The 15553-nt window shown below is 48.8% G+C and overlaps 1 protein-coding gene across 4 annotated transcripts in view; it reads right to left on the bottom strand.

Moving 5' to 3' along the window:
- The window catches only part of kcnip4 (Kv channel interacting protein 4), a 1191104-nt gene that overhangs the window by 549387 nt on the left and 626164 nt on the right, over positions 1-15553 (bottom strand). The window contains exon 1 of one of the 4 annotated variants that reach the window (XM_038791490.1): positions 66-527. The exons of the other annotated variants lie outside the window; for them this stretch is intronic. Coding sequence (XP_038647418.1) covers positions 66-165 — 100 coding nt within the window. The 5' untranslated portion in view covers positions 166-527. Of the gene's footprint in view, positions 1-65; positions 528-15553 lie in introns of those variants that run through there. 4 annotated transcript variants of the gene reach the window in all.

The following is a 15553-nucleotide window of genomic DNA, read 5'->3' as shown; positions in this document are numbered from 1 at the left end:
CTCTAAAGTTTACTCCAACATCGTTTCACATAAATATACCATATCTGAGATAAGTTGTCCCTTACCTTCAACAGTTGCTTCCAGCAGACCAAACTGTTCCAACACTTTAACAAATAATACAATCACTACCAAAACTGCAATCATCTCAAGCCCTTCCAAGTTCATGGTGATCAGGTCATTGTCTCACCGGTGCTGCCGAGAAATGTGTTTTTATTTTTCAACTGGGCTCTGTTTGTGAGGCCATCAAACTCTGTTAAAGCTACAGTTCAGACAGTGAACACATCCTGTATATACCAAGACAGGCCAGGAGTGGCAGACAGATAACTCAGGCCTGTCAGGATTATCCACTCTCTTGTTATCTCTGTTACACAGAATAAGGACTGTGCATGAACAAACACATGGATCACCTAAAGATTTAGGAGGTCACCCACTAAAGCGCCCTGGAAGGACTGTGAATTAGGTGTGAAAGCTAGGCTTCTGGAGTTTCAAATCTTTTTTATGCCAATGCTGCTGGGTGGTATTGTTGTGAATGAGCGGTTGCCTTGGTAACAGGAAAGAGCAATTGAGTGTGGATTCACATTGGATGCCGAGTGAAAATAAGACCCTGAGTATCCAAAGAAAAGTGAGCTGAAGCATAGTGTCATGACAGAACTGTGTTTAATGCATTCATGACCCATTGATTGTGAGGTTTGCATTACAGTACTTTCAAACAGATTTTTTGCAGCTCAAGCTTACTTTGCTGGAATTGTTCTTTATTTCTGTCCATGTGAAAGCCTGTTGAATGTCCCTGTGTCCAGGTTTTGAAAGGTAAATGCACCACACGTTACTGCCAAATGATTTATTAATTCTAAATTATGTTTGCACTGCTATTTAATCATTTGGGTTTCATAAAGGTTTGCTGTGTTTACCTTTTGAAACTGGCTGCATTAGCATCAGACAGATGTTGTGCAGAGACGGGAATGATTAATGCCAATTGCACATTTTAGCTCCAGGAAGCAGAATATTTATAATGGCATCAGTGCATTTGAAATCATTCAATGTGATGAGTAGTGGAAGTCAAACTAATGCAATGTGCAAAGATCAGGAGAACCAGCAGCAGCAAACGCTGGATAGACAGAAATTGTACCATGGACAGAGGCAAGGAAGATAACTTTAACAACAAACAGCATATGCAGCCACCTGCTCCTTACAGCTTGTCAATCGATAATAAGAGATGTAAAGGTTGCAACCTTGAATCACATTAAAATTATTTTATATAGAGTAATTTTCTAATTAAAAGCAGACTCCAAATATTTGAAGCCAAACTGGAACAATTATACATGTCTCTTTGAAGTGATAATATTGTTCAATATAATTTTCAGTGCAAGAGTTTAAGGCCATTAATTCTGTTTTTGTTTATTCCACTAAACTGTGAGTTGGAAAGACATTCATAATTTCTCTTTGCGGAATTCACTGAAAACCATGTGTGTGCTGCAGCTTCAATTGTGCCAAAAATTGTATTTAAAATAAATTGGATTTCAGATTCCGTCCTTTTGAAGATTCATTCATGTTCATTATCATGCAACTTTTCGAGAAGACAACCTTTCTGTTTTCTTCTGCGTGCATATACAAGTACAAATGTTCAAAAATATCTCTGAAAATTAAAGATATTTTGATTCTTTTTGTGAGAATTATAGAAAATCCTGAAGAAGTAAAATCTTTAAAACACAAATGGGGACTGACAGGGCGGGGCGGGGGGGAGGGGGGGCATATTCCAATTTCATTGTTGGCAGTATTTGATATGAGGGGAGAGTGGGTTTTTTACTTTGAAAGAAAGGGGCGTCCGGAGGTACTCACTGGCCCTCGAGACTGAAAATTGAGATGGTGCATTGACTACGGATTTGTTGGGGACCGCAGAGGATAGCCTCAGTGCTGGAAATGTAAAACATTTAAAAATAAAAACTCCGAATTTGCCTTTGGAGATCAGGTCACAATCCAGTTCTGCTGCCTTTGAAACCAGAGAAGAGGAAGAATCTGGCACTTGGTTACCCCAGTTGCTGGCCCCAGCACCATTCCCTCTCATGTCTCTGATCTTGTAAAGGGGTGACCGGATACTCAGCATTACAAAGTGCATTGAAATTCCAACATGAGGCTGAGACCAAGATACAGGTATCTGGACCCTTGCCTAGTCGGGCAGCACGGTAGCATTCTAGATAGCACAATTGCTTCACAGCTCCAGGGTCCCAGGTTCAATTCCGGCTTGGGTCACTGCCTGTGCAGAGTCTGCACATCCTCATCGTGTGTGCGTGGGTTTCCTCCGGGTGCTCCGGTTTCCTCCCACAGCCCAAAGATGTGCAGGTTAGGTGGATTGGCCATAATAAATTGCCCTTCGTGTCCAAAATTGTCCTTAGTGTTGGGTGGGGTTACTGAGTTATGGGGATAGGGTGAAGGTGTTGACCTTGGGTAGGGTGCTCTTTCCAAGAGCCGGTGCAGACTTGATGGGCCGAATGGCCTCCTTCTGCACTGTAAAGTCTATAGTTTCCTCTAAACTCCATTTAAGTTTTGATGAGAATAAACTGGAAGATTTTCGGCATCACTTACGTTACTTTGATTTTCTGTCTTTTGGATCATTGAATCATACAGCATGAAAACTTGCGTTATGGCCTGAGTGTTTTTCTCCATATTAAGGGTCTCATCTTCATCTCATGATTGCTTCCCATCTGTTTTACTATCAATTTTTAAGAGCAACTGCCTGCTACTGTTTTTAAGTAAGCAACCGTTTAAAGCACAGAATTCCATAATGTCAACAATCGCGTCTTCAAATTATTTCCATTGTGTGTCTCCTCTTTTTGTTGTTATAGATAATTTGTTCTATCTTGTTGGCATATCACCAACAAGTCTATCTTGATGTTCATTAGCCCTGCATAATCTTGACGATCCCTATCGGGTCCTCCATATTTTCTTAGTTCTGTTGAATATATTCCTTTTTTCTTCATCTTTCCAATTAAAAGGGCAATTTTGCGTGGCCAATCCACCTACCCTGCACATCTTTGAGTTGTGGGGGTGAGACCCACACAGACATGGGGAGAACTCATGTGCAAACTCCACGCCGACAGTGACCTGGGACTGAGATTGAACCTGGTTCCTTGGCTCTGTGAGGCAGCAGTGCTCACCACTGCGCCACTGTGCCACCCTGTATTGAATATATTCCTAACTACTCATGCGTCACTGCAGAACTGAAACTGCTCAACTGATAACATGCTAATGATCAATGGTGCAATTTTTCCATTTGCTTTTATATCTATTCTATAATAGGTGCTCCAAAGGTGTATACAATTATCAAACTGTAGCTGAATTAAAGTATTGGACATGTTTAACAATAATTCCTTGCCTTTTTTGTATTGCATGGCTTTAGATAAAACAATAAGAATTTCATTTCCTTTTTAAAGTCTTTTAAAGATGCCCTGTCTAAGGAGCTGTGCTTCTTCACACCATTGTCACTCTCTGCTCCTCTTCTTCTCCATTCATGATCTTATGGTATATTTCCTTCCGACCCCCTATTTTTTATTGTATTGTATCAAACTGCAGCTGACACCTTACTGGCATTTCTCCTGTTAATCTAACTGTATCTAACTACCCCCTTTCTTAATCTTCGTCACAATTTGCCATTAGCCTCCACCTACCCTGATAATCCCCTATTTTGTGCCATCATCAAAATTAATATTATTCGCTTGTTTCCTGTATCTGGGTCACTTATTAATTATTGCAGGAGTTCCTCAGGTTAGTGTTGCAGGCCCAATCATCTTTTGCTGCTTTATCAATGACCTCCCTAGGATCAGAAGTGGGGATGTTCACTGGTGATTACACAATGCTCAGCACCATTTTTGACTCCTCAGATACTGAAGCAATCTCTATCCATTTGCACCAAGACCTGAAAACATTCAAACTTGGGTTGAAAGGTGGCAAATAAGTGCAAGGCATAGACCATCTCCATCAAGAGAGAATTGAGCCACCCATTCCTGACATTCAATTACATTGTCAGTACCGAATCTCCCACTATTAACATCCTGGGGGTTACCATCAACCAGAAACATAACTGGACCAGTCGCATAAATACTGTGCCTATGGAGACAAGGGGCGCGATTCTTTGCAAATGCGGCGATTCGTAAAGGCTGCCGTGAAACTGGCCGTGTTTCACGGCAGCCTCCGCGCCCCCTCCCGGGACCCGATTCTCCCCCCCGGGCGGGGCTAGCAGCGCGGCCCCACGAAGCATGGCATTGCGGGCTTAGCGACCGTCACATGATGACGTCAGCCGCAAATGCGCGGGTTGGAGCTGTCCAACCCGCGCATGCACGGATGACGTCATCACGCATATGCGTCAAACCCGCGCATGCGCGGGCCGTCATGCCCCTCAGCCGCCCCGCAGACTGATCCTGCGGGGCGGCGGAAGAACAAATAGTGCGCGGGTATCGGACCCGCTGCCCACGATCGGTGCCCACTGATCGCAGGCCCATGCCACCCTTGGCACGGCCGTGGTGCGGCCGTGCCAATCGGTGCCATGGTTGTCCGGGACGACACTTTGCGGCCTTTTTCACGAACGGTGAGAGCAGGTGTGTTTGCATTCGTGAAAACGACCGTAAAGGCCTGGGAACTCGGCCCATCGGCCTGGGGAGAATCGCTGTTCGCCTTAAAAAACGGCGAGCAGCGATTCGTGTCGTGGGGCGGCCGTGGGGGGGGGGGGGGAGAATAGCGGGAGGGCGGGAAGAATGTCGGGAAGGCCCTCCCGCTATTCTCCGACCCGTCGTAGGCAGCGGAGAACCGCGCCCAAGGTATTCTGCAGTGAGTAACTCATCTCCTAACTCTTCAAAGCCTGTCCAACATCACAAATCAGGAGTGTAATAGAAGTGTGAGGAATAATCTCCACTTCTCTGGATGAGTGCATTAGCGCAACATCACCTAGGACAAAGCAACCTACTCAATCAGCACCCCATCCACCACTTTAAACATTTACTCCCCGACAGATAGTGTGTGATTTAATGCTGGCTGGAGAGTTGGTGGTAACCCCATTGTGACCATCCCAAGCCCTCACTTATACAATTTAATGCTAAATTGGGCATTTACTTGGCACAAGATAGTCATCGTGGTCAGGGGGAATTTCCTACCTTCAAGAGCTGATGGCCAATTAGTGCCACCGAGATATTTACCCGTGCCAGTGCTGCAGGAGGTCCAAGCTGCAGAAATGTCGCTGGAATCTGGAGTAAAGGTGGATGAGGTGGGATCACCTGGGCCAGTGGGTGAGGTCCTGGCAGGGGAATAGTTGGGGGGAGTGGTTTTAAGGTCAGGTAGGAGTCTTCATGCATGAGTAGTCTTGCCTCTGGAAAATCTCTCTTTGGGCACTGGCTGTCTAAGTAGGAGGAAAAACCCTTTCCAATCAGGGTACAGGCATACCTGCCAGCATTTGCTTGGCATATTACCCCACCAATCAAAGGTTGAATACAAGAAATGGTGGGGTGACGCCTTCAACTGTACCACCAGCTCTGTTATCAATTGGTCTTTAAGTAACCAATTAATTTAATCAGTTGGCTCTCTATTGAGAAGGCTGCTAACAATCATTCCCACCTCTGATTTCATTAGAGGAGTTGGGATGATGATGGATTCTTCACCCAACACCTTCCTCCGTTATTGTACAGGCCTCCCTGCCTGCTTCCAGCGAGGGCATTCAAATCTAGCCACCGTTGCAGCTCCGGAATGAACCTCAGAAACTCACCAAGCATCCTTCAATAGCACATTCCAAACTCACAACCTTGAAAACATGGAAGGACAGGTTGGAAGATGCGTGAGAACTCCACTACCAGCAGGTTCCTTGCCAGGTCACTCACCATCCTGATGAGAAACTATAGCCATGATTTTCCGGGGCTGCTAGCCTCAGACAGGATTTCCAATGGGCTGTTGAATCAGGCGTGCGTGCCAAAATGAAATTCGCGTCGGGCGTTAACGTCTCACCTGGTCTGATCAAGCTCCTAGCCAGGGCGGGCAAGAAGCTGATTACAGCTCATCTACATGAATTTTAAAATAATTAACAGGTTTGAGGCTGGATGCTCCAGCCTCTGGACTGTCCCTGCCCCCCTCCCCCCCAGCTGGCATCCATAGGCACCAATCTTTCCTGGTCCTGACACGTGGGGACCAGGTGCTTTGGATCCAAAGGGGAGCAAAATGGTGCTTACTCTCTACACTAGGGTGCTTAAGGAGGTCCTTGAGAGGAGGTGGGGGTCAGAGGGGCTCGGGATGGGCTGGGGAGGCTCAGGTTGGGGGCCTTTCCCAGGTAGGGGGTCATATGGCAGGTCTTCCTTTTGTTAGAAAGTCAATAAGAAATTAAACTAGTATCAATCTAGGTACTGGAAATGGCAATGGCAAACCTAGCCCAGTTGACCCTGCAAATTGCTCCTTATTAACATCTGGGGGCTTGTGCCAAAGTTGGGAGAGCTGTCTCACAGACTAGTCAAACAACAGCCTGGCATAGTCATACTCACAGAATTATACCTTACAGGCAATGTCCCAGGTACCACCATCACCATTTCTGGGTATGTCCTGTCCCATGGGAGCTGACCTGGGAATCCTCACCATGGATTTTGGACCCCAAAAAGTCCCATGGTATCATGTCAAACATGGGCAAAGAAACTTCCTACCTGCTGATTATGACCTACCACCACCAGCCACACACCCCTATTCCCCACCCCCACCATCCCTCCAGGTCAAACCTCACTTGGAGGAAGCACTAAGGGTGGTAAGGGTGCAGAATATACTCTGGATGGATGACTTCAGTCCCCTTGACCCAACAATGGCTTGGTAGTACCACCACAAACTGAACTGGCTGACTCCTACAAGACATAACTGCTAGACTGGATCTGCGGCAGGTGGTGAGGGAACTAACAAAATGGCAAAACATGCTTCACCTGATGCTCACTAACCTGCCTGCCACAAATGCATGTGTCCATGACAATATCAGTAGGAGTGATCACCGCACAGTCCGTGTGGAGACAAAGTCCTTCTTCACTACCACCATGCCAAATGGGATAGATTTTCAACAGATCTAGCAACTCAAGATTGGGCATCCATGAGGCACTGTGGGCACCAGCAGCAGAAGAACTATACCCAACCGCAATCTGCAATCTCATGCTCTGGCATATCCCCCACTCTACCATTATCACAAAGCCGGGGGTTCAACCCTGGTTCAATGAAGTGTGCAGGAGGGCATGCCAGGAACAACACCAGGCGTATCTAAAAATGAGGTGTCAACCTGCAGAATCTACAACACAGGGCTATTTGCATGCCAAACAACATAAGCAGAAAGCTATAGAGCTGAGCAATTCCCCAACCAATAGATCAGATCGAAGCTCTGCAGTCCTGTCACATCCAGTTGTGAATGGCTGTGGATAATTAACAACTCACTGAAGGAGGAGGTTCCACAAATATCCTTCTTCTTAATGATGGGGGAAGCCCAGCACATCAGTGCAAAAGATAAGGCTGAAGCATTTGCAACAATTATCAACCATCAGTGCCGAGTGGATGATCCAGCACCACAGGTCCCAGTCTTCAGGCAATTTGATTCACTCCACATGATAGCAAGAAACTGGACACTAAAAAAGGCTGTGGGTTCTGACCGTATTTCGGCTGTAATACTGAAGACTTGTGCTCCAGCACTTGCTGCCTCTCTAACCAAGCTGTTCCAGTACAGCTACAACGCAGGCATCTATTGGACAATGGGGAAAATTGCCCAGGTGTATCCTGTCCATAAAAAACAGCACAAATCCAACCCTGTCAAGTACCAGCCCATTAGGAAAGTGATGGAAGGGGTAATTAACAGAGTTAACAAGGGGCACTTGCTCACAGTTGCTGAAAGATGGATTACAGGAACTCACCAAGCCTCTTCAGACAGGACCTTCCAAATCCATAGCCACTACCAAGACAAGTTGGCATAACACCGCCTGGAGGTTCCTTTCCAAGCCTCTCACCATCCTGATTTGGAAATATATCACCGTTCCTTCACTGTCGCTGGGTCAAAATCCTGGAACCCACTCCCTAAGAGCACAGTGGCTGTACCTATATGCAGGGACTGCAATGGCTCAAGAAGGCAGCTCACCACCACCTTCTCAAGGGCAAGTGGGGATGGGCAACAAATGCTGGCCTTTCGGTGACACCCACATCCCGTAAATTAATTTTAAAAATCTGTGGAGAATCATTCATTTGCAGTTGGGTAATGGTACATTTAGCAGAATGCTTGATGCATACATGTGGCAGAAGGGGAACTGGATAGGAATTGTGGGCAGAGTCACTTTTTGGCAAATCTGCATATTGGAGCGAGACAGCTAGCCTCACTCCAATGTGCAGATTCCTGAGGTACCTGAGGGGTTGGGATTCATCTTTTGCCTCGGAAACCTCGGGTGAGTGCCATTGAGCACTGGTCCCCACAAACGGGGACCAGACAGAATGACACTCATCGAGGTCTCCCAAGGGATAGGGGGCCCCCAGCTGCAGGCCTTTGAGCAGCATGGTGCCCTGGTGCTGCTGATGTCACCTGGGCATCCTGCAGTGCCAGTCTGGAAACCTGGCAGTGTCACCTGGGTGCCAGCCATGCACTGACCAGGTGGTCCTACAATCTGAAATAGGCACATCCAGGGTACCAGGTTGGCACTGCCAAGGTGCCAAGCTGGCAATTTTTGCATGTACATGTACAATTGGGCTGGGGGTGCCCTGTGTTGGGGATGCAGGGGTGTTGGCTGGGGGTGTGCTGGGAACCATCCCATAGTTTGTTTTTTGTTTGGGGGCCACTTCGTGGGCCTCAGCGATCGGGACGCCATTTACAAATGGCGTCCTGGTCTCTCGCCGCACTGGGGAGTTCTGGCGAGCGGAGGTCCTCAGTGTACATAATGGGGTAATGTGCAACCTCGGCAACGCGCTCCCTGCTGAGGTCCCTTATACAACGTGAGCAGCAAGCCGGGAATAACATGTCTATGGGACTTTGTTCCCAATTAGTTGAATCACGCCCAAGGTTTTGTGTGGTGTAAACAAAACAGCATGGGCGGGTTTCTCTGTTTCAGGGTCGAAGGGCGGGATTCTCCGCTTGCTGCCGGTGAAATCGCATTCGGTGTCGTTCCACTAGCCAGGGGGGCTCGACTGGTGCTGGGGGGATTGGTATGCGGTGGTCCGGGGGTGGCAAGGAGTGTTACAGGGAGGGCACTATCTGGCAGGCCAGGTCTGCGTGCGGCCGGCACCGTGTTGTACAGCGCGACCGCTGCAGATCGTTGCCGTGCACATGCGCAGCCACGGTCCCGGCAATTCTCCGGACGTTTCTGTCGAGAATGCCGGGGAGTTTACTTGCTGTGGCTGCTAGCCCCCCACTGGGCGGATCATCGGTGTGGGGACAATGCCCACTTTTTCATCGTAAGACAAGACACTTCCTCCGGACATAGCTTCAAATTTGGAGAAACCCAGCCCTAAGTTTTGACACCGGGACTGAATTGGTGTTTACAATAGTAAAATTGGCACTGGTCCCAGAGCAATTCCAGAACAGTTAATGGGCTAGCACCGTCGCCACATGGAATACGAGCATTCTGTCAGGTGTCTGGCGGCGGCCACAATTTATGCCTCATGCGAGATTCTCTGCCTAATCGCGTTTCCCAATTTCGGCATCAGCCAACGGAGAAATCCGCCACAGAAACCAGTTTGTCTGAATGACCCGATTCTGTGCTGCATATTTCATGTGATTCTATGAATGGTTGCTTGTTTGAGGCAACAGTATGCACGTAGAACTTGTTCAGTTTTGTACCATGCCGTAACATCAGCAACCATCTTCTGCAGTAAAGGAATCCAAAGAAAATCCTTCCCACCATCAAATAAGAACCATTTTATAGAGGTAGTGAGACCTCATAGACGGAGGGCGAGATTCTCCATTTGAGAGAATAAGGGCACGATTTACCAGCCACGTCCCACCGGAATCAGGATGTGACGTGGTCGGGAGATCCAGGGAGAAACCTCTCCCATGATTCCAACAATCATTCCACCTCGAGAGGTCTAATGAGACCTTGTGGTCTGGATCTCGCTCACAATGGGTGGGACTCAGTCTTGCACAGTGGAGTGAGGTTACAGACTCACTTAATCATGCTGCTGACGGATCGAACAATGACCTGATATCTATCGGACTCACCGAAAGACACCAACTAGATGTTGTTTAGCACTGGTTCCCACAAACGAAGACCAGGCGATCGGAGGTCCCAGATGGTCAGCCTCTGGGCAGGTTGGCACCGTGGCATTGCTGGTGCCACCCGAGTGGCATCATAGCATTGCCAGCCTGGCATCCTGGCAGTGCCACCTGGGCACTGTGGCAGTGATGCTGGCAGGGCCAAGGTGTCAGGCTGGCATTCTACCCATGCCCGGGATTGGGCCAGGGTTGCCCTGTCCGTGTGAGGTGGGGTGCATGGGACTCAAGGATCCCCCAACAGGTGAGTTGGGGTGTACGTTGGGGCACACCCCACAGGACACTTCCGGGGACAACACCGACTTTTTGGCACTGCACTCACCTGCACCCTCCACCAATCCAGATACTATGACCTCGGTAGATCATATTAGTGAACAGGCTCCTGGGTCACCATCTGGTGCGCACAACACACATGCTGCAGCACATCAGGTGGAAGCAGGGACTCCCGAGGTAGCAGATGGTTGGAGGGCTGCCCGATCTCAGGAACCAGCTGTACTATGGGCAGGTGTAACATTTCTGGAAAGAATGTTCCCATCACTGGTAGAAATGTAGACACAGAGCCAGGATCTACAAGAAGGCTCTCAGCAACCTTCCAGCATCTGTAGCTCCAGCTGGAGGAATCCAACGACCTCCAGGCGCAGGAGATAGTGCCGACAATGCATGGTACCCAGACAAACAATGAACGGGTAGTGACTGCAGTGGAAAGTCACAGCCAAGACATGCAAGGCTTGTGCGGTCAATGGCTGAGGTTCAGGACAGGGGAGCCCAGTCACAGGCAGACATGTACTGGGCTACATGGGCATTGTTGTGATGCTCCAGAGGTTGGTCCAGTCACAAAGGGTCAAGGCTGTGGACATTGAGAGCATTGGCCAGGCGCTGAGTGACCTGGACAGAGGGATCTGGCACAGTCCCAGAGGAACGTGGCACAGTGCCAAAGGGGTATGGCCAAGGCAGTGAGTGGCATTTCTCACTCACTGAGGGACATGTCCCAGTCTCAGTGCTCCAAGACTGAGAGCATTGAGCTCCTGGTTGAGACGAGAGCGGACCTCCAGGACTGCAAATACCAGGTGATGGTGGAGCCTCCGGAGCTCACTCTAGCCTCACCTCCATTCAATGGAGTAGCCCGAGAGACCATTAAGCACCCCAAGGGAGAAGGAAGTGATGGGGCCCATGCTGCTGACTCCCACAAGGAAGTTGCTGGAATACCTCAGAGCTTCTGAATGCACCACACCTGGCATGGCACATCTGATGGGCAGTGGGCAGAGCAAGGTGGCACCTCATCGCCTTTGACACCTGAAGGTCAACCAGACACATCGAGGTCCAGGCCCTCCAGAGGATAGGGTAAGAGATTGAGATATGCAGCAGGCCACCTCCACATCTGATGTGCTGTCTGAGGTCACATCTAGAAGGAGCAGTAGGCCAGATGAAATAAGAAAGTTAGACACCAGTTCAGTTGATGCACGTAAAGCACATAGGTAGGGGTCAAGGAACAATGCTGTAAATAGTCACGATTAAACATCATTAAACACCATTGCTGAGGGCTAATACCTGTAGTGCTGCTGGTAGGATACTTGAAGTGGGGGGGGGGGGGGGGGGGGGGGAGATGTGAGCACTATGGGGAATAGGGTGCCACTTAGAAGGAGATTTGAGAGGAGTGGTTTGAGAGAGTATAGAGAGGTGGGACAGTGTGGTGAAGCTGCTGGTGGCCAGGCCACTTAATAGGATATTTGGGAGGTGATTCGTTTTTCCCATGTGTGGTGGCATTGGAGCACATGTTGGGCAGCCTGCTGTGCCAGCCCAGGCTCCATGCCCGGGTCATCATGGATGCCCTCCTCATCTTCCTCATCAGAAGAGGCCTGGCATTCTTCCTCCTCCTCCAGCATGTCCCCCCTCTGCTGTGCAATGTTATGAAGGATGGAGACCCTTCTGGGCCTATATTGGAGTGCCCCACTGGAGCAATCTAGGCATCAGAAGCACATCTTTAGGATGCTGTTGCACCACTCAATGACACTCCTAGTCGCTGCATGGACATCATTATAGTTGTTCTCCATGCCTCCATAAAAGCATCATTAGCCACCATCTCAGCGGAAACCCCTTGTCACCCAACAGCCAACCATTCACTGAGGGAGCGCCTGGAAGCTGCCAGGAATCAACAAATGTGCCAGGATGTCAGAGTCATGGGCGTTGCCTGGATATCGGGCGCAGACGTACATGATGTGCAGCTGGTGGTCACACACCAACTGTACATTCAGGGAGTGGAACTCCTTCCTATTGATGAAGGGCACCACCTGATGAGGCAGTGCTTGTAGGGAGATATGTGTTCCGTCTATCACCCCATGGACTGCGACTTGGCAGCAATGGCAGCAAATCCTGGTGTGCTTTGTCCAGATTGAAAATTATACAGTCCACTGCTCGGACAAATAGAGCATTCATCACAGCACGCATGCACCTGGGAATGGACATCTGAGATATACCAGACAGTTCCCCGCTCGGCGCCTGGAAAGACCCAGAGGCATAGAGGTTCAGGGCAATCGTCACCTTGATGACCTCTGAGAGTGGGTGTCCTCCTTCATACACCCGCAGTTCCAAGTGCGCCACCATCTGGCAGGGATGGAGCATGGTCTCCCTGGCTAACCGGAGTCTCCGATGGCACACACTGTCCGTCAAATCCTTGAATGATAGGCGGCAATGGTACAAACGTGGCCTGATGCGGCGTCTCCTTCGCACCGCCTCCTCGGCCTGTTGAACGTGTCCTTCTGTGGCCTCAACAGCTGGCTCCTGCTGTCCCGGGGCAGGCTCCACTTGTGCAGTGTCCTCCACTTGCAGGACCTGTGCCCCCAGCCTCCGTGCATCTGCAACAGCAGCTGCGGCCAGGTAGATGGCGAGCATTCCTGGTTGAATTCCGAAATCCATTTTCCGCAGGGGATGGGGGGAAAGAGAAGACATGTTAGGTATGTGGTGATCCAACAGGCTACATGGCGATCCTGAGTTTCACTTCAGCTCTGCCCTCCACATGTCCCCCAAATGTACTCCCACCCCTCAGCCATATGTTGCCTTCCACAATGCACCTCAATCCCCATCAGTGAGTGGCATTGGGCCTATGATGTGGGGAGTCTCTATCCTCACCACCCATCTCTGGCAACAGGACTACCAGCGGTTTCCGCAACCAGTGGCTGCAATGGCCTCGGTCCTGTCTCCTTAGTGGGGTCAACTGTGGGTGTCCTCTTTGGATGGGCCGAGTGTTATCCCGGTAGCAGGGTGGCAGCTGGTTGTGCAGTGGAGAGGGTCACCATGCATCACCAATCGCCTCCATACTTAGAGGCTTGTGTGTGGGCAGGTCCTACAGATGGGGGTGAGGCAGGGAAGTGGGCGTCTGCTGGGAGTTTAGCTGCAGAGTGCCGTGTGACACATAGGTTGTGACAACCTATCCTGGGGCAAGATGGATGGGAGCAGGGGTGTGGTGGACAGGCAGGACTTGGAGACAGTTAGTGGTTCCATCGAGTGGGCGGCTAGCTGATAGAGTAACTGGGGAGGCTGCTGCCAAGAAAAAGACAATGGGCCAGGGAGGGTGCCAAAGGCCATGGTGCATGTTTCCTGTGTTTGGGATGAGCTCTGCTATTCCCCTGCTTCCCGTGCAGTGGAGCTGTGCTTATGATGAGTGCACTGAGGAGTGGCAGCACCTGGTGTGCCACTGATTGAATTTGGCCACGCCCATCCCGTTGATGGGTCAGCTGGGGTCTGAGGGTTTTCAGAGGGCGGCCTTGGTGGTCTCCCAAATGACCAGATGCTCTGTGAACATTTACAGGACACAGTGAGCAGGCAGCAGAGTGAGCAACCAGGGACCTGCAACTTGTACCAAATGGGTGTATTTTAAACAAGTATTGCAGCAATAGTGGTCTGAGCCAGGCAACCCTGATTTCGAGAGGGACACCCCGAATCCACAGAAATGTCACCAAGTTGCTCCCCTCTGCTTCCCTTGGCACTGGCAGCCACCCAGCAGCAAGCACCACATTTTTTAACAGTTTTTTCAACTCTTCTTACTTTCGCTCTCCCTCAGTCGCCATGGCGCCCATGGCACTTATAAATACCTGTAGTTATCTACACTGCGTGGCTTCCACCTAAGAGGAGACCTGGAACATACCAGGTCCAATCCGTTAATTAAATGAAAATGAAGTTAAATGACAGTTTTGCATGCCACTGCCAGCGTGGGGCACAATCCTCGCCATCACCACCAGCGAGGGGCTAGAGCATGGCATTCGATTTGTTGGCGGGCATGATTTTAGCCAGACGCCCAATTCTCCTCCCGATTACGGACCGCGGTTCCGGTGTCGAGTGACAGCATATTGCACCCTGAAGATAGTGTATCGCTCTGGAAGAGAAAGGTGGCTGCCATCTTCGGTGAGGGCTTTGAAAATTTTCAAGAATGTAATAAGCTGCTATATGAACTTGGGTTCTTTAACTAAAGCAGACTATGTTTTAAGCATAGAAAATGCTAATTTATAGTGCTAATTCTCTTTATAACTGTCATGTTCAACAGTTTTCATTATATCTTGAGTGGAAAGAGCCAGCAAGAAGTATCAATGTATTATTCTTAAAAATTTAATTCCAGTTATTCACCTGTGACACTAATTTGACAATCTCATTTAAGGCGGCCATGGGATGCCTGGTATGGGAAATCAAAGTTGTCAGACAGGCGAAGTAAGGGTTACTCCTCTAAGGCTGCAGATGAGGACCGATGTCACAGCAGAGTAGAGGGAGCTTTTCCTTACATCAAATTATGTCACATCTGTGCGATAAGTGCTTGTTATTAACACCAAGTGGCTGAGGTAAGAAATGTTCCATTTCCCAATTCCCAATGCTATTATTCAGCGTAATGAGCATTTTTATTATACAAGTGTGAAATGGTAGGAAATTCACTGAGCATTGACACTGTCCACTGTAGTTATTTACAACCACTGAAATGAAAGCGCACTATATGACATTAACACAGAGTGTAAGGTAATTGTACAAATAGATTTATTTGTCAGCTATTTTAAGGATGCTTATTTGAAATAAAATTCAGAATTTATTTGTTAATATTGCACACTGTTATGTCACCCTACTTAGATCTATCTTACTTTGTAATGGATCCTAATAACGTTACTAACCTTTTTTTTTATTGTTTTGTTTATAAATTTAGAGTACCCAATTCATTTTTTCCAATTAAGGGGCAATTTAGCATGGCCAATCTACCTAGCCTGCACATCTTTGGGTTGTGGGGGCGAAACCCACGCAAACACGGGGAGAATGTGCAAACTCCACACGGACAGTGACCCAGAG

This window comes from Scyliorhinus canicula, chromosome 3 (assembly GCF_902713615.1).
Source record: "Scyliorhinus canicula chromosome 3, sScyCan1.1, whole genome shotgun sequence".
Taxonomy (NCBI): Eukaryota; Metazoa; Chordata; class Chondrichthyes; order Carcharhiniformes; family Scyliorhinidae; genus Scyliorhinus; species Scyliorhinus canicula.
Note: the sequence above shows the minus strand (reverse complement) of the source record. Positions and strands in the feature narration are given on the sequence as shown.